This window comes from Lissotriton vulgaris, chromosome 1_1 (genome assembly GCF_964263255.1).
Source record: "Lissotriton vulgaris chromosome 1_1, aLisVul1.2, whole genome shotgun sequence".
NCBI classification, from domain to species: Eukaryota; Metazoa; Chordata; class Amphibia; order Caudata; family Salamandridae; genus Lissotriton; species Lissotriton vulgaris.
In genome coordinates this window covers 724,808,343-724,827,083 of record NC_141685.1, presented here as the reverse complement: position 1 = coordinate 724,827,083, position 18,741 = coordinate 724,808,343, and the positions used below count along the sequence as shown (strand labels likewise).

The following is an 18,741-nucleotide window of genomic DNA, read 5'->3' as shown; positions in this document are numbered from 1 at the left end:
CCGCTATTCTAATAGACCCCAAAGTCTCAACCTTTTAAAAAAAAGGATGTAGTTAAGACACATGGAATAGCCGGAAAAAAAAAGTTAAACAGCGGAAGAATAAACATCTTAATCAGGGAGAACCTCCACGAAATGGTCAAAGGGAGAGCATTCCAGCATAGAAGTAGATCTTGTATTTTTAAAAACAGCAGAGAGATATTGAGATCATACAGATCCATAATCTGTGATGAGAACTTACAGCCTGATTCATCAAGCCGAAATCGTCTCGCAAAGGGCCAGATTCTGAGAATCTGGCCCTTTGCAAGCGCTATTTTTGCATTTGGGATTCATCATCCCAAATGCAAAAATCGGTAATAGCGTTTTCGCTATTTTGCGAGGAATTACATTTAAGGAATCTCTATTTGAGATTCCTTAAATGCAATTCATCATCCATTTAAAAATTGCGAATTCGCAATTTCGGCCCGCTATTTACCGCGAGGTCAAACCTCGGGGTAAATAGCGAAAACTTAGAAAAATGCTTTTAAAAGCATTTTTCTAAGCTGCATGTTGCACACACACATGTCCTTTGGACATGTGTGTGCGCAACACCTGTTTCAATTTCCATTTAAGGGGTGCTACAGGGTGTCCTTTGGACACCCCTGGCACCCTTTAAATCGCTATCTTATTTGCGATTAGCTAATTGCTAATCGCAAATAAGGAATACTCCCCATTCATTCCTATGGGCCTTTTGGCCCGTAGGAATGAATGGGGAGTTATTCCTTATTTGCGATTAGCAATTTTCTAATCGCAAATAAGGAATGTGTAGGAATCGCAATTCTTTTTGCGATTCCTACATGAATCCCGTTTTGCGAGTCTGTAATAGCGATTCCTTATGAATTGCTATTATAGACTCGCAAAATGGGTCTTTGATGAATCAGGCTGTTAATTCCCAGATATCATTTTGGGCGCTAATTCACACACTAGATGATATCTGAATTAAAACATCTGATTTACACCAACATATATTTTTACAGTTATCTTTTTATTAATTTTATACCCTCCCAACCTCTTGAAATGTGCAAAAGACTCAAATGCCTTCTCCTGGGCACCCTTACTGCTGTTGAGGATTAACATAATGTCATTGGCATATAGTTGTATCTTCCCCTTCAGTGCCAGAAGGGGGATGGATATCAGAGTTTTCTCTGTTCGCTATTGCTAGTGGCTTGATAAAGAAGGCAAATAAAATAGAGAATAGCCGGCAGCCCTGTCGGGCTCTGTTCAAAACCTTTACTTTCCCCACCTCTATTGTGTTGACAATGATACTAGCTTCTGCATTGCGGTACATCCTTTGTATCAAACCTGTGATCTGGGATGGTATACCAAATCTAGACACAATACGAAATAATGCTTCCCAGACTACGAGGTGGAATGTTTTCTCTGCATCTAGCAGAAGCATTAAGGCAGGTGTATTATTAGCTGCAAAGTACTCTAATGCTTCGGACAAATACTGTGTGTTTGTCCCCAACTGCCACCCAGCAATAAAACCATTCTGGTCTAAATGGATTAACTTTGATGCTATTAAGTAAAATCTATTAGCTAAAAGTGCTGTGATAATTTTAAATCCATGTTTAATAGTGTGATTAGGTGGTACAAATTCGGATCCTTCCCCTTTTTAAGAAGCTTACAACATTCCCCTTAAGAAATGACGCAGGTATAGGTCCTCCCTCTAGCATTGTATTGGCAGCTAGTACAAAATATTCAGCTAAAACTTCTAAAAAAGCTTAAAGAAATTCCTCTGGGAAACCATCTGGCCCACAGGCTTTGCTATTTGGGAGATTCCTAATAACCTCAACCTCAAATTTGCACCTATCTCAGATACTTTGAAAAATTACCATTGGCTGTCCATTCACAATAGGGTGAAATTCAAAGCTCTATGCACAGTCTACAAGACATTACAGGATCAAGGACCTCGTTTCCTTAAAAATCAATTGATACCCTACAACCCATCGAGAACCCTCCGATCCACCTCACTCAACCAACTAGTGGTGCAACGTAGCCGAACAGCTTCTTGGGGTGATCGCCGCTTCTTAATTGCGGCCCCTAGACTCTGGAACACCCTTCCAATCCACATAAAAACATGCCCTTCGCTCCTTCAGTTTAGAAAAAAACTGAAAACGTGGCTATTTAACCAGTAATTTACATCTCCGCACTTCCTGATCAGGGTGAGACAACACTTGCATTTCTAGCGCCGAGACGCCTACGGGTATTTGCAAGCGCTTTATAAATATCATAAATAAATAAATAATAAATAAACCAGTTCTTCTTTAGAAAAAGGTTGCATATTATTCACCTCTTTTTTTTCGATAGCACCAGGATATTCTGGTCCAATAGAAACTTTTCAAGATATTCTTTATCAATCTATTTATAATTATTAATTTTGTGTATAGATCTATGATTGAGATCTAGATAGATGTTATGTTCTAACATAAATTCCCCCACCCTGGACGAATCCTTACTCCTAATACTAGTAATGAGGCATTTCAAAACATCAATCCGATTATTGGCAGCTTGCTCGCGGGCCTGCAAGCTAGGAACCTTCCTCTAAAGTTACTTTCCTCATATACTTTTTACGTGTAGCCACGATTTAATGTTTCACATTTTACATAATATGCCTCACTTAGTTCCTGCTTAATGTTATTGAGTATTCTTTTATTACACACAGATGGCTTTCTTAAGAAACTTTCATAACGTTGCTGCACATTTTTTTCTAGGGTTTGCATTTGTAATTAGTCTTTTTTGGTGTTTTCCGCATCCTTACCTAGTCCCAACCGTCGAATATATGCCTTTGAAGTATCCAATACAATGCTTGGGGAAGCAGACCCAAGGTTAATTGCCAGAAACTCATTTATCTCATTTTTACAAAATTGCACCCACCCATCCACCTGTAAGTACTGCGTTTTAAAAACCCAGCGCCTAGGGTATGTTAGGGCTTTCCCTGTCTCAAACTTGAGAATAATCGTTCGTGGTCTGAAACACCATTTGGTAATATTCATTGGGTGTTAAATACCAAAGCCTTAGAGAGTTAAAATAAAATCTATCCGGGAAGAGGTGCAGAATCTTCCAGAACAACAGGTATTAGCAATTTTCGTAGGAAAGGCCTTCCCCTAGAGATCAATTAATCCCAAAGTTGTACAATAGTTTCGAATAACTTTAAAAGTTTTTGGTTAACTTACTTTTAAATTTAGCAGAATAATTAATTTTCGGATTATGAAAGAAGTTGGAGTCCCCCCAATGATTACTTCACCAGCAATTTGTAATAAAGATTGGAGTACGGCATGGCATTATCCTAAACTGGGGCATAGGCACTAACAAACATAAGACATCTTAGCCCTACCGTGCATCTCACCAAGCACCACCTTATGTTTTTATCGCTGGAAAAATTAACCACTTCAGCACTCAGACATTTCCCCACAATAATTGTGGTGCCCCAGTGTGCCGCTTGGGAGGAAAGAAGCCCCTGTATGCAGCCCAGGTTTTAAACATAGAGAATTCGTCCAATTTTCCAGCCAGAATATGATTTTTCTGCCTTAATATCACCAATGGTTTTTCGGTTTTAATCCAAGTTTCAATAGCCTCCGTTTCTTTTTGTTATTGAGGCCATTAACATTGAAAGAGACTACCTTCAAGATATTCATTATCATCTCATCGTTAATATTCTAGGATTAAAACCAAAGATAAATACTGCTAGACCATTAGTGATATCCTTATGAAGAATCATATCTAAATTAATTAAAGCATGTACCTGCTCTATACCTCTAGTACACATTCTAAACTCATCGTCAACACTTTGAGGGCTAGTGGATAAAATTGATACTGTGGTAATGACCCCTTTCAAAAAAGATTAACATTTTGTATCTTTACCATTTGTGCATGCAATAGTGATCGCAAATTCGAATCTCTTTTTACTAACCCGTTCACCACCCCAACAAGCCTCCCTTACCCCCACCCCTGACCTTCCCCCCTTAGGCAGCAGCGAGTGATTCACCCTCCCAGTCCCGCCTGACATGCCCCCTCCACCCCCGCCCCCTTATTAAGGCTGGCACAGTGACTTTGTGCCAAGATCTCTCTGCCTTCCTCCTCCAAACCTGTCCCCATCAGGACATTCAAAGATAAAGAGATGCAAAGCCTATTCACAAAATGTAAGAAAAGGGTTTCAGAAATTCATTAAATACAAATCAGAGCAGTGACATAATCACAATTTCAAAGATCTAAATAGTGTGGATGTAAACTTTCGGTTATACACTGCTAAATTAGGACTTATTGGAAATATGTTGTAAAAGTTCCTGCATCTCGGACACATCACAAAATAAATGAAATTGCCCTTTCACCAACACCATCATTTGTATTGCTGCACAATCATTGGCTGGGCACCCTGCGCTTTGAACAAGTAGAAAATGTTTACAAACTCCTTCCTTCTCTTAGCGGCTGATGCTCACATATCGCGAAATATGTGACAAAGAGGCACTTAACTGTCTCTGCTGAATGACTTTGGTTAATACTTGTTCTTTCATCCCATAGTCTCCAAATTTAACAAGGATTGTGCCGGGATATTTCTGATTTGGAGACTGATGCTCTGGGACATGACAAGCTCTTTTCAGAGTATGGTATCTGGAGTTCTCTGGAAGAACATGTGTTTTAATAAAGGCATCAACCCACTGAAGCGTTTACTGTCCCTTTGGTCCCTCGGGAACCCCCATAATACGATTGGAGTGTCGGGAGTGATTTTTCAATTCTTCCAGCTTAGACTCCAATGAGGACTTTTGTATTCGAAATATGGTGCCCTTTTCTTGCATTATAGTAACTGGATCCTCTAGCTGCAAGATCCGAGCCTCTGATTTGTTTAGCCTCTCCGGGATTTGGGCCTTGGTCTCCTCAATCTTCGAGAGTCTAATGTGTAGAGCTGTGATCTCTGCGGTTTGTCAGGCTTTAAGATCCCTTACTTCCTCCATGATAAGATTAAGCATGGACTTGCCGTCCATTACATAGTTAATGGCATAGTGAGTAGCGTGCCCTCCTGGAGTGAGCCTCTTGTAACAAATTCGGGCTGAATACACTTTGCACCTTTCATTTCTCGGGGCATTTTGGTTGATTTCTCCTGAGGGGGACTAGACCGCAGACATCTGCATAGGTGGTGGTGCCAGTGATTGAAATATGTTAGAGTCAGGATCCGGAGAAAGAACGGAGGAGCATATTACCAAGCAATAGCGATAATTATCTCTATTGCTTGGTTAGAGACAAAAATTTACCGCTGAGCTGCGGCGATTTTTCTCGCAGATAAACCTTGGTATTATCAAGGTTTATTGCAAATGCGATAAAAATCGACCGCAATGCATGAATTTCGCTGAAAAGTCAGCGATATTCATGCATTACCGAGCTAATGCTCTTAGCCATGTTATCCACCTCCCATTGGATAACATGGCTAAGAACTGCTCAGGGCAGGTGTTAGCTTTTGGAGATATTCGCGCTTAGCGCGAATATCTCCAAAAGTTGGTAATAGGAGATAGCGATGTTAGCGACTGTTTCCAGTCGCTAACATCTTGGCACGCCCACTTTGAATGTCATTAGTGATAAATGTCACTGACATGCAAAGTGGGACCCAAGATGGTCGCTATCTCCTACTAGCTGTCGCTAACTGGTGTTCGCGACAGCTAGGTGAAAGGGAGATAATTTTATCTCCGCTTTCTTGGTTTTTAAAGCCAAAAAAGCGGAGATAAACCCCCTTGATAATATGCCCCGGAGTTTGGCCCTGAAGATTGTGACTCTTACACTAATGGCGTTTCTTCAGCCAGAGATTAGCTCACACAGCAATATAGTGCTACAGCAGATACACTAGCAGGACCCAGACCCGGTGAATGAGTTGGATGCAGGAGACCCCGAGTGAGGTGCACATATCAGATATGCTGTGTTCCAGTGGACTAATTCAAATATTAAAGGTGCTTGAAAGAAGCAATGGCAGAAAGGGGCTGAAACAAAGTGGCCAATGTGTACAGGTTACTGATCCAAAAACCATTTTTATGTACATTCATTTGGTGGTGTTAACAGTGGGTATGGCACACAGTTCGAGCTTTTAGTAGTCAGATCTAAAATATTTACCCTTTCTCGCACTGTGTGCAGTCAGGGTCATGGGTGAAGCAAATTGTAACATACTGATTGAATAGGTCTGCAGGTGGTGTGGGAAACGATTATATGTCCCACATCGATGTTAAAATTTAACTTTGCATTTACATAGCAATTTCAAATGTTACATTAAAATGCGTGTTTGTATTTACAAAGACAGAATTACTATGGAGAAGCCTTATGATGTCTTAAATAAAGGGCAAGTGGCCACTTTCAAGATTTATTTAGTGTATTAGATTAGAAGAACAGGGACCCTCATTTCAAAACAAAAGAAAAGAACACAAATAGGTGAATTGAGATACGGTAGCGTTATCAATATATTATAAAAACAGCTCTGGAACCTGCATAGAGATTTAAACACATCACCGAATGGCAATATATTTAAAAGAAAAAAAAACAATCAATTGAGGATTTACTTCCGTTTCATCAATATTTTACTTGGCCTAGGCAACTTAAATCACATTTTAGGAAGCAATACTCACTACTGTCACACTCTGGATAATCCAACTTCCCTTGCACGCACTTTACTCTCATTACTTGATTTGGTTTCTTGTAGAAACCTGGTTTACATGTAAACTCCACTGTGTTTCCGTCTTTAATTTCTTTATTTTCGTCTATAAGGATTATGTTCTTTGGATCCATTTCTTTGGATAATGGTGCGCATGATCCTGCAAATCAAAGCATGACATGAATTTAAATACTTTCATTTTTTATAACTGTTTGAATATCTTTATTCGGCAAATTGATCACCATAAAAGAATACATATACATAACATTTCCAATTTACCAATAAAAAGATTATAAAATACAGTTAAAACAGTTAAAAGAGGATGGGCACCTCGTTCACTAGTTTGGTAACAGCGTATTCACCATCAGCCTGTAGGACCCCCCGGGTGCAGTTTCAGTAAGCGGGAGCGTGTCAACCACGCACTTCCCAAAAATTTAGCCACCCCACAAATCATAATGGAAGATGAAGAATCTGAAGAGAGGACGCGTAGTGCCTGGCTGTGGCACCTCAACCCTAATTCCCTGCAGACGGGTTTCAACCAGAAGTTCCGCGCCCCTTTATAGGCAGGGCAGGCGAAAAACAAGTGAGCCACCGATTCCTTTGGTGCCGCACGGCCAGGACATGCGCGCAAGAGGGCATCTGAATTCGACCACCTCACCGTAAAGTCATGCACCGGGAGCGTCCCATATCGCAATTTTAGGTACAATGCTCGATCCAACGGTTTGGTTATCAGGTCGAGAAAGGGTTCCAATTTTCTCACACATTTAAATAACAAAAATTGATCAGTGAGTGAGCCAACATTCGTAACCCTCATAGCGTTACTCTGTACCCAGTCCCAGTATAGTTTTTTAATCACATCTTTGGGTGGCGGCGATTGCGACTCCCATGCCTCTCTTAGACCCAAATTGAGAGCCAGTTCTTTCAGTTTGTTTAGCCATCCTATTTTTTTACCTGTGTCCAGTAAAAGGAGATCGTCCAACCCTTCTGCATACTTTGCGAGTTCCTCGGTTCTTCTTAAACGGGACCAGAAGAGCAACGGGCGTAGCCTCACCAAGTCCTTTAGTGTTCTTCTGCCCAGATCTAATCTTAGTGGAATCATTGGGGTGGAAGCGGGAAGAGCTACCACCTTTCTAAAGAAATTATTTTCCGCTGTCATCAGATCTGAAACACCTTCAAACCCCCAAAGTTCGGAGCCATAAAGTGCCGCAGGAAGGATCTGTCCCTCGTAGATGGCCATGGCTGGGGAGACCGGTTTGCTACTTGATTCACGGAGCTCCTTCAGCGTCACCCCAGATACTCTTTGGTGACTGAGTAACATTTTGGAAAGATGGTCCTTCCAGGTCATGCGGCTGTTTATCCGGACACCCAGATAGTCAAAAGATTCAACCAGCTCGAGGGGAGCACTATTGAGCACAAAATTATTTTTAAATCTTTTTGAGGGGGCGAAAGCCATCAATTTGGTTTTCGATGTATTGATGGTTAAGCCTCGGATAGTGCAGAAGGAGCTAAACCGATTCAAGAGTTTTTGCAAGCCCACTGGGGATTTGGAGATTAATAAGGTGTCATCGGCGAAGAGAAGTGTGGGGATTCTTTCCCCCGCCAGGGATGGGGCATCCATCTCCACCCCCTTCAGATGGTCCACCACTACATTTACGAATAGGGAGAAAAGGGTCGGAGCCATAACACAGCCCTGACGTACTCCTCTCCGCACTGGGATCCTATCTGTTAGTTGTCCCTGGGATCCCCATCTAACCCTCGCATAATTCCCCTCGTGCAGCTTTACGATTAGGTTCAGAAGACCACTGGGAAAACCCATCTCTCCAAGTATCTCCCAAAGTTTTGTACGAGGGACCAGGTCGAACGCTGTCTTGAGATCTATGAAGGCCATATACAAACTGCCTTTCTTGATGGTAACCGCCTTCCAATAGATGGCAAAAAAGCGAAAGACCTGGTCCATCGTACCTACCTTCCTTCTAAAACCCGCTTGTAAGTGGGAGAGAATACTGGCCTCCTCTATCCAATCGCCTACTCTTGAAATGATGACCCTGCCGACCACTTTCTGAATTATGTCTATCAAACTGATAGGTCTGTAGTTCGCAGGGTCATCTCTTACCCCCTTCTTAAACACAGTAACTACCTCAGCCCCTTTCCAGGAGTCTGGTACCTGGTGTCCCCTCGTGATCAGATTCATTAATATAGCAATTAGTTTGGCCCAGGCCTCTGGCTCCGCCATCAACAGATCTCCAGGAATCCCATCCTGCCCGGCTGCTTTCTTAGGGGTTAGATGTCTAATCGCCATCACTACTTCTGAGGTCGAAAATAAAAGGGCATTATCCTCTAGGTGGTCCCCTTTACCCAGACTATTCACCCCAGGGCTAGCTGTTTCCTCCAAGTCTCCATATAGGGATGAAAAATGAGTAAACCATTGCTGGCTAGTTATATGGGCAGCCAATGGTTGCGATTTTCTCTGCCTTGTTCTATTGATCAAATCCCAAAAAAGGTTCGGGTTCCTACTGCTCACAGCATTGGAGAGATCCTGCCAATGCTGTTCCTCCCACTCCCGTTTGGCCAATGATAATGTTTTCAGATAATCCTTCCTGGCCGCTCTAACCAGTAAAGGGTCCCCTGAAAGCAGAGCTTTTGTCAGCTTTTTCCTTTTGCTCTTACAGTAATCTGTATACCATGGTTTACAAAGAGTAGAGGGTATAACGGGACCCCTGTTACTTTTCCCTTTCGAGATAAAAAATTGGCCAACTTGATCTATTGTGGCTTTATAGGCAGAGTCAAGGGAGGGGTGTTGGGGGCTGTTAATCCGGTTTTCACCGACCCAAACCTCTAAATTAGAAGACAAGCCCTCTACCAGAGATTTAATGATTCCTATATCATCCTCCTTAAGGTTAGCCTTATCCCATTTCAGTCTGCGATTATTGTTATATGAGATAATCTCTTTAGTTATTTTTAAGGTGTCATTCGCCCGCCTATCTTTAAAAACACCCCAATTGAACTTACAACACAGGGGATTGTGATCACTATCCTGACTTGGAGAGACCTCCATATCAATAAGGTCTGCCCAGAATCCAACATCCATTAGGATGTAATCGATTCGGGACGGCCCTGTGAGTCTATTAAAAGTCAGTGCCCCTGTCTGATCGGATATAGTCCTGCCATTAAGGGCTCTTAGTTTGTGGTCCCTTGTCAGTGCATTAATTTGAATGGCCATAGGTGACCATTTCCTGATAGGGGGCAGGGATAGAGTTGGGATAGACCATTTTGAATCCTCCTCTTCAATTCCTAAGGGGTCATCTCCGAGGAGGGGTTCAAACGTACAATTAAAATCACCCCCCACAAGGATTTTAGCTGAACAGGGGCAATTGGCTAAGGCGGAGTCCAGAGCTGTTAAGGTCAAGGAGGAAGAGTCACCCGGTGTCCCTCTAGCATAGACATTAAAAAGGTCAAGTCTAACGAGGTCCTCCCGCCCTCTTGCCGAAAGGTGGAGTATATCATTACACTCCACATTATGGCATGTGACCACCCTGTCCAGTTCTATTTTTATCCAAACCATGAGACCACCCGCTGGCCTACCCTTTCCCTTACTTACAGCGGGCACAGAGTGGGTGGTATACCCCGATTTATGTAGCGGTAATAGGCTCCATGTTTCCTGGAACAGGCAAACATCAAACTGCTCAATGAGTGTATGCCACTCCGGGATTTCTAGCTTCCTCTTTAGCCCAGCAATATTCCAAGAGAGGAGGTTTATTACCCGCCGTCCTCTGGGCATAGAAGTATAACCCACCTCAGTCACGCTCTCGTTATCCACCCTGGTCATAGGGTTCCCCCCCTCCTGAACCAAGGGAATGGTGGTTGCAAGGCAACCAGCCATACTAGTCAAAGGCCCAGCTAGCCTAGAATCCTCAATAGTGTTGTTGGTGGTGACCATATGGGCTGTAGGTAGACTAACTTCTCCTGTATCTATACTACCACAGGGTAGTCGAGGGACCTCCTCCCCAGGGAGTTCATTTAACCCCCCCCCCCCCGGGCCCCAAACTTCAATCACAGTCTTCCAGCCCTGACAGCTGAGAAAACCGATTGTAAGTATCCAATGGGGTAAAGGGTCTCAGATGATTCATCCTAGAGCCCTGGTTCGTCATATGTCTATAAGGAACCATGGACCAAGCGGAGTGTTGGTCAGGCACCATGGTGAACTGATGCCCATACTGGGGATAATTGTTAATGTAGGGTAGTGTAAGAGGCGGCCTACAGGACTGTGGTCTGTTTGAATATTTAGAGGTGATAGCTTCTGACCTGGGGTAGAAGTATGTTAAAGCCCGAGGGGTGATACAGGTTTCCCCATTCCCAGGTGGCCAGTTTAAGATATACTCAACAGCCCGAGGGTCTCTAAAATTGACCACCACAAGGTCCCCCTCTATATTTTTGGTTCTACTCCCCAGCCAGTTGATCCGTCTAACATGAACTATGTCCCCATCTATATTAGGCGCTATCGGCCTGTGCAACCTCAACCAATGGATGATTTTATTCTTGAGATCAGCATATCCCTCCTTCTTATTTTCTGTTAACTGAGGGACCCCCGTTAAAATCACCACATAGGGCCCTGCTTCTGTAGGAATCTCTACTTGTGGGACCCTTTTATGAGGTATTCTGCTATTTCCACCATCCCCGTGGACGTTCTGGTTGTTACTCGTCGGGGCATTTAGGGTTGATTTGTTGGAGGCAGCACCCAATTCAATGGCTGGTGCCTTTAGTTGTTTAAGCAACGGTGTATTATGAGGTGGGGGGTCAGCTCTACCCTGAGGCTGGCAAGTTTGCTTAATCGGAGCTGGGGCAGATGGAATTTTGGATTTCTTTTGAGCTGTGGTGGGAGGGGGTCCTGTCAAGGGTGTGGGATGCACCACCCCACTTCCTTTATTTTTGGTGAGAATAGACATACTAGTTATGGCAGCTTCCAATATGGTCAGTCTAATTTCCACCTTTTTAATGGACTCATTAATAGGTAGAAGGAGAGATCTCAACAAAAATTCCAAGTTCTCTATCACTGTGGGGGGAAGTAAAGGTGGAGTAACGGTTGGGGTGGCTCTATCGTTGTTATCTGGAGCCACATCTTGTGTAGCTGCTACAGATGGACAATGAACCGGTAGAGCTACTACTTGTGGTGTATAATCCTGCTCCACTACTGGGGGAATCTCAGTTACGATGGGAGTTTTTGTCCCTTTACCAAAATCAGTATGCGGTGTTTTGGCTTTACCTGGTACCACCCTTTGTTTCTTCCTTTTTTTACTAGGGGGTGGGCGGTGGGTCTGGGCTACAGGTAAAAACTTAGCTTTCTGCTTCCTAGATTTAGATGTAACAATGACGCGGCTACAACTAGGGGTAGGGGAAACAATTATAATATTATCCAAGGGCAAACAGGGAGTGGCTACAAAATCACGAAACAATAAGGGGACTCCATCTTGACTAACATTATCCTCACTCAAGTCAGTCGAATCTCCCTCCCGGTTCAATACAAGCAGACTATCAGTGAGGGGTCTATGTTTCATACTCTCAACTGAGCGGCGCCGCTCTGCCCTACGCTCTGCTAGGATAGAGTCCTTATCTCCCTCACTCTTCTTAGGAAAATAATTCTCCAGTGAGCCATTGCGTAATCTGGGTTTTTTACCCGGAGTTACATCTTCTGTTGCCATATCCATCTTGTGGCGAGACACTAACCTCCGGGCTACAAGTGAAAAGAGGTCAGGCCCTGCCCGGCCTCCTCCGGCCCCTGACGGCCACAGACGGTCCCGCCCTTGTCCCGGGCTTCTCCCGGCGCCCTCCCGCGCGCTCCCGCGCAGCAGGGCACTCAGCTGTAGATATAGTAATGATAAAATAGGGGGAGGAGCCCTGATAATGGGGCGTGTGGGGCTGGGCGGGGCGGTCAGGGAGAGCGGGCCAGCTGGAACCGCCAAGGCAACCCGGGACTCCTGGGAAACTGAGTCCGGGTTGCAGCTCGCAGCCCTGTCGCACACTCACTGCCCAGTAGTGCAGCACAGACTTGGTTCGCCCCCTTCAGCGACGCGGGACCCGCGGAGCGGGTACCGCTAGCAGTGATGACAGATAGGTTTGGAGGAGAGAAGTCCGTGGTCCGTGGAGAGCAGTAATGCAGGCGTCCTTGAGGGTCCCAAGGCAGGTAGGAAGCGCTGCCGATTATGAAGCGTGTGGGGCTGGGGGGGGGCGGTCAGGGAGAGCGGGCCAGCTGGAACGGCCAAGGCAACCCGGGACTCCTGGGAAACTGAGTCCGGGTTGCAGCTCGCAGCCCTGTCGCACACTCACCGCCCAGTAGTGCAGCACAGACTTGGTTCGCCCCCTTCAGCGACGCGGGACCCGCGGAGCGGGTACCGCTAGCAGTGATGACAGATAGGTTTGGAGGAGAGAAGTCCGTGGTCCGTGGAGAGCAGTAATGCAGGCGTCCTTGAGGGTCCCAAGGCAGGTAGGAAGCGCTGCCGATTATGAAGCGTGTGGGGCTGGGCGGGGCGGTCAGGGAGAGCGGGCCAGCTGGAACGGCCAAGGCAACCCGGGACTCCTGGGAAACTGAGTCCGGGTTGCAGCTCGCAGCCCTGTCGCACACTCACCGCCCAGTAGTGCAGCACAGACTTGGTTCGCCCCCTTCAGCGACGCGGGACCCGCGGAGCGGGTACCGCTAGCAGTGATGACAGATAGGTTTGGAGGAGAGAAGTCCGTGGTCCGTGGAGAGCAGTAATGCAGGCGTCCTTGAGGGTCCATCAATATTTTACTTGGCCTAGGCAACTTAAATCACATTTTAGGAAGCAATACTCACTACTGTCACACTCTGGATAATCCAACTTCCCTTGCACGCACTTTACTCTCATTACTTGATTTGGTTTCTTGTAGAAACCTGGTTTACATGTAAACTCCACTGTGTTTCCGTCTTTAATTTCTTTATTTTCGTCTATAAGGATTATGTTCTTTGGATCCATTTCTTTGGATAATGGTGCGCATGATCCTGCAAATCAAAGCATGACATGAATTTAAATACTTTCATTTTTTATAACTTTCAATACGTCATTCCGTCAGAACTTCAGCTCATTACCATAGATATGCATCAAGATTCAAATCTGAGCGTCAATCCGAAAGGTGAGTAGCCACTTTTTAGATCTCAGTGACAACTGCTGATCCACCAATGTAAGAAACTGGCTCTATATATTCTACACCAAAGTGAGGTATAAGGTGTATAGAGTCCAAGAGTCCCCAGAGGTAGGCAGAGGTTACAGTTAGATAGAACCTTAATCTCTGATAGTGGTAGCTTGGTTGAGCAGTAAGTCAGTATCAGAGGACAGTGTTAAGCATTTGATGTACACACTCAGTCAGCAAATGAATTCACACACTCAAGAATTGAACTCTAGGCCAGTTGTGTTCATAGAAAAATATACTGTTGTTTAATTTTAGAACCAAGCAAGCCTGGTAAAGGTAAGCATTAAATACTTTATAATAATAAGTTACAGGATATAGAACAGTTTGAAAATACAGTAGAAATTGTACTTTGTTTGATTTACAGGGAAGCAGTAGTATGCAACACTTAGCAAATACAGTACATTGGAATGAATAGGCTTTTTCAGTAAATTGCAGGTAAGTTACTTTTCACATTACTTTTCTCACTCAGTGCTGGATACCTAGATTCAGCACTGGGACATTTCCTGCAAACAGGTAAGTAAACATGTTTTGGTTATTTGTGCTATTCTTAAAGAATAATTTTAGGTTTCAAATCCCCACACTGAAACTTTTTGGACAAAAAGTGTCAATGTTATCCTATGGGAGGAAAACAGGTTAACGTTTCACAGGTAAGTAATCGACTGTGGGATTCAAGGTTCTGGGGTTAGACTCAGGGGTCTCCCAGGGTCAGTGGTGCACTGTTATTGTACCCTCAGAGGCACTAGGGCAGCCAGGTGCAGAGTGTTGAGGCCCAATGTTATCCAACAGGGGTTAGGGGGCCTCCGGTTGGTGGCTGCTGGCAAGCAGGCCAGTGGGTTGTGGGAGCTAAACTCCTAGGGTTAAGGTCAGGGAAAATGGGGAAACAAAGTAGCACAAAAGGTGCACCCTCAGCATCACTGAGGTGGCCGGGTGCAGACTGCTGTTCGACGTGGGGCGCCCTATTGGTTTCTATGAAGAACCTCTGGTTTGCAAAAGCACTGCAGGCAGGGAAACAAAGGACTTCTGGGTGCAACCACCACTTGAAGAGGTAAGTTGGGAAGTTAAGGGTTGGCTAGGCACCGTCTGTTTGGGCAAACAAGGCTGTGGGGGGAGTCTGGATCACCGGGGTGACCTCCTCGTGGTGTTTTTCCACTCGGGCCGGATTCAGCAGGTACAGAGTGGGCTGGATTCTCGGTCTCTCGCTGGCACTAGAAGCTGCAGTTTGAACAAGTCCGGTGTTCACAGGAGATTCAGTCTTTGAAGTGAAGGCAGGCAGGTCCTCCAGGGTTTTTGAGGTTGCTGGCTGCAGGACACACCGGGATTTCGCAGGAGCAGGTTTGAGGGGTGACAGGCCTGTAGGGCTGGGGCCTAGTCAGTGGGTGTTGTCCTCGTGTTGGCTCTGCACGGCTCTTCGTCCTTCTTCTTATCTTCTTTACTTGTCATTTCTGGATCTGAGGAAGGAAGGTTTAGAGTGCCTCCAAATACTAAATGTAGGGGCGTTACAGGTTGGTAAAGGGAGAGGACCTATAGGTGCCTTCCCTGGGGTGGGTACACCCCCTATTCTGCCACTTTCCAGTGGGAGCGGGGGTAGGAGCCTGTCTCTGGTTGGCTAGGTCCCCCCACCCTCAAGATGGCAGAGTTTCAAGGTTGTGCTTCACCTCGCCTCTCCCACCCGAGGGGTGGAGTTGGCAGAGGTGGGCACACATCTCTTCCTCACTTGTTTTTCCCACTGGTTCTCCCTCCCAAAGTGGGGGTTAGAACCAGTGGGGACCATTTGCTGAAAGCAGCAAATGGTCTGGAGAAGCTCACAAAGGCGGCATGCCTTTTCAGCTTGTCCTTCGTGAACCCTGCCCATCGTGAGAAAGCAGGCTTGGCACCTCGTCTGAGGATGTGCATTGTTTCAGGCCCCTGAGAGCAGCAGCTCTCTACCCAGGGGTCCAGAAACATGTCTGGTGGTGGCAGCCTAGGCAGCCACACAGTCAGGTCACAAGAAATTGGTTGAGTTTCAGGGGGCATCTCTCTAAGATGCCCACTGATGTGCTTTTTACATTAAATCCCACACTGGCGTCAGTGAGGGTTTAATGTGCTGAGAAGATTGATACCAGACTTCTCAGTCTTCAGTTTAGCCATTATGGTGCTGTGGACTTCATAATGACAAACTCCCAGCACCATATACTCTTAATGGCAGCACTGTACTTACAGTGCCCAGGAATGGATTTGGGCACTGTAGGGGTACAGGGCTCGTGCACCTCTACCCTCACCACTGGCATAGGGCACCCAGCTAGATGGGTGACTGATGTAAGCCAGGGCAGTGGTTTGTGGGCATAGTGTGCCATGTAGTCTTTTCACTTTGTTCTGCACCATGCCACTCAATCTGCAAAGGCAGTGTGTGAGTGTCAGGGTACAGGGCCTATAAGGGTGGCACAATAAGTGCTGCAGCCCTTGGAGGTCTTCACTGGTCACAGTGCCCTGGATACCTGTGGTACCATTTACCAGGGGCTGACATGGGGCCAGAGATGCCAATTGGTTTTAGGCTTCAATGCAGTTTTAGGGAAGGAACATAGGCCATGGGTACCTGATTAGCAGGAGCCCAGGGCACACTCAGTCAAAGAACATCAGCAATTCAGCAAAAAGTGGGGGCATACAATGCAAGAAAGAGGGCACACTCAGTCAAAGAACATCAGCCATTCAGCAAAAAGTGAGGGCATACAATGCAAGAAAGAGGGCACTTCCTCACACCTGCAACTATGAACCCACCAACATAACTCAGAGACAATATTTGATCAAGAACACAATACTAGGCCAGACCTCTTTTTTATTGAGCGTTCATCTGTTAAATGGACGTAATCCATTGCTTAGTGGGTGTGACTTGCCCTTGTAGCAAGTACTCTTAATTTACTCCTGAATTGCAGGAGCAAGTCCATACTCCTGGCGTAGTCAAGAATAAGAACTCTAAAAATAAGTCACAGCAAATTCTTTCTGACTCATGCCCAATCGCCATTATCCAGTAAGATACAAAGCCACTATTTCCACACTTAGGCTTGCACAATGATTAGTAGAAGGCCGTGGTGTTTTGTGGCACTGCAGACCTGTAATTGTTTGACAACCCAAATCTCCAAGGTCTTTTCCAAAAGTAATCGAAGTAACAATATGATGTTTAAGACCTTTGCTTACTGCTTTGCTTTGAAGAATAGTAAAATCTAGATTACCCATTATGACTTGTCTCCATAAAACCTCACCCAACCAGGCTTTGCAAACAATGGTGTGGCCAGGGCCACAACAGCATGGAGAATAATCCATAAAAAAGCTTATGATGCTCTAAAACATAATGCATAGCTGTGCCCTAAGCAGTCTAAAGTTTTATTGATGCTTACAAGTTCTTCTTGTACACTGTAAGTAGCACGTCCCCTCTGGAATATCAGTTACCAATTTTTAATATCTTGTAAAATTGCTGCTTAAAGAAAGAAAACAGCTGAACATTACATCTGCTTTGTTTTGCTATTGAACTAAAAGCAAAAACATCTTACTAGGCACACATAGCCACATTTTGAATCATAAACTTAATCTTCATGGGTTTACTGGGTGCTTCTATCTTGTGTTCAAATGTAAAATTATAGGGTATCTTCTGGCCATAAGAGGCTGTTTCTCTAACATGCGGCTACACATAGAAAAAATAATAATATTAATCCTTACATCACTGATATGCAAAGTGCAAAATGAGGTAATACTAACATGCTTAAGGTATATTTGTGAAAGTCCCCATTCACTTCTGGGTTCCTGAAGCTGAATAAGAGGTTTATAGTACTCAGTATCAACCTGGGAAGGATGATGAGTTGACCTTTCGGGATCGAAACCTGTGACCATTTGAATCGCTAAGCGACATATAAAGTCCATAACACCTTTACGGTCACCTCTGTGTGGAATGTTCCTTCATAGTGACACACCAATTTAAAACTATAGTTACTGTAGTGTTGTGGTATGGGTAAATACACAGACACTAGGACCTGAGACGCGAAGTATGAGAGGGATGAGCAGAAGTGAGGAAGCGGAAGGGAGGAGAGTGGATAGGGTTTGGAGTTTGAGGGAAGAAGTTGTGTAGAAGATTAAAGGCAAATTCAACTATCACTACGTGTCCTTGTCGTCTGTGATCAACATGGGACATGACATCTGGTGACGAGGGTACACCCTGCCTGCTGCTGGCACCCCTGGTTCTTGGCGGAGTGCAGTCCGGTACTCACCCATATACATAGTGCCATTTCAGTTGCCTTCCCGACATGGCCTCCAGAGCCTGCTCCGGGTGCGCCCTCCTGCTGTCAACCCAATGTTTTCTGTACAATTTGTGACATTGGGAGCCTACCCCAGTCACGCACTGCTGGCTGCTCCAGTGCAGATGTTTGTACCATACCATGCTATCAGGAGCCCACCCTGAGTGCGTATATGTCAGCCCCATGCACCTGTTCCTAGCTCCAGCCCATCGGACTTCCGGATTGCTGTGTCGCACTGCCAAGTGCCTACCTTGACCGCATGTTCATCTGCCTGGATGCTCCTGGCTCCCGATCCGTGAGCTGCCAGGACACCCAGTCAGGAGCCCACCCTGAGCATGTTAGTAAGCCTGCCTGTCTACACTTATCTGCTGTTCCTGCTTGTTGGAACCCTGATTTGGCTCTGCTCCCTGGTGCTGTCTTTCTCCTGCTTGCTGGGCTGGGTGTAGCTCTGTCTCACCGGCTGCATACCCTGCTGTGACCCTGGCCTCTTATTTGCAATGCCCAGCGGCCACCTTGAAGTCAGGCAGGCCCATTCACTCAGCTACCAGGTACTCTGAGCGGCCATTTTGGAGTCAGGCAGTTGTGTTGTCTGCTCTTTCTTAGACTGCTGTCAGG

The 18,741-nt window shown here is 45.2% G+C and overlaps 2 protein-coding genes across 2 annotated transcripts in view; both read right to left on the bottom strand.

Annotated features, from left to right (window-relative positions):
- The window catches only part of LOC147747717 (complement factor H-related protein 2-like), a 297,443-nt gene extending 285,077 nt beyond the window's left edge, over positions 1-12,366 (bottom strand). The window contains exons 1-2 of the mRNA XM_086926053.1: positions 12,336-12,366; positions 6,639-6,824 (exon numbers count right to left, since the gene is read on the bottom strand). Coding sequence (XP_086782179.1) covers positions 6,639-6,824; positions 12,336-12,366 — 217 coding nt within the window. The remainder of the gene's footprint in view (positions 1-6,638; positions 6,825-12,335) is intronic.
- A 1,068-nt stretch (positions 12,367-13,434) lies between these two features.
- The window catches only part of LOC147747716 (coagulation factor XIII B chain-like), a 444,785-nt gene continuing 439,478 nt past the window's right edge, over positions 13,435-18,741 (bottom strand). Inside the window, exon 14 of the mRNA XM_086926046.1 lies at positions 13,435-13,676. Coding sequence (XP_086782172.1) covers positions 13,435-13,676 — 242 coding nt within the window. The remainder of the gene's footprint in view (positions 13,677-18,741) is intronic.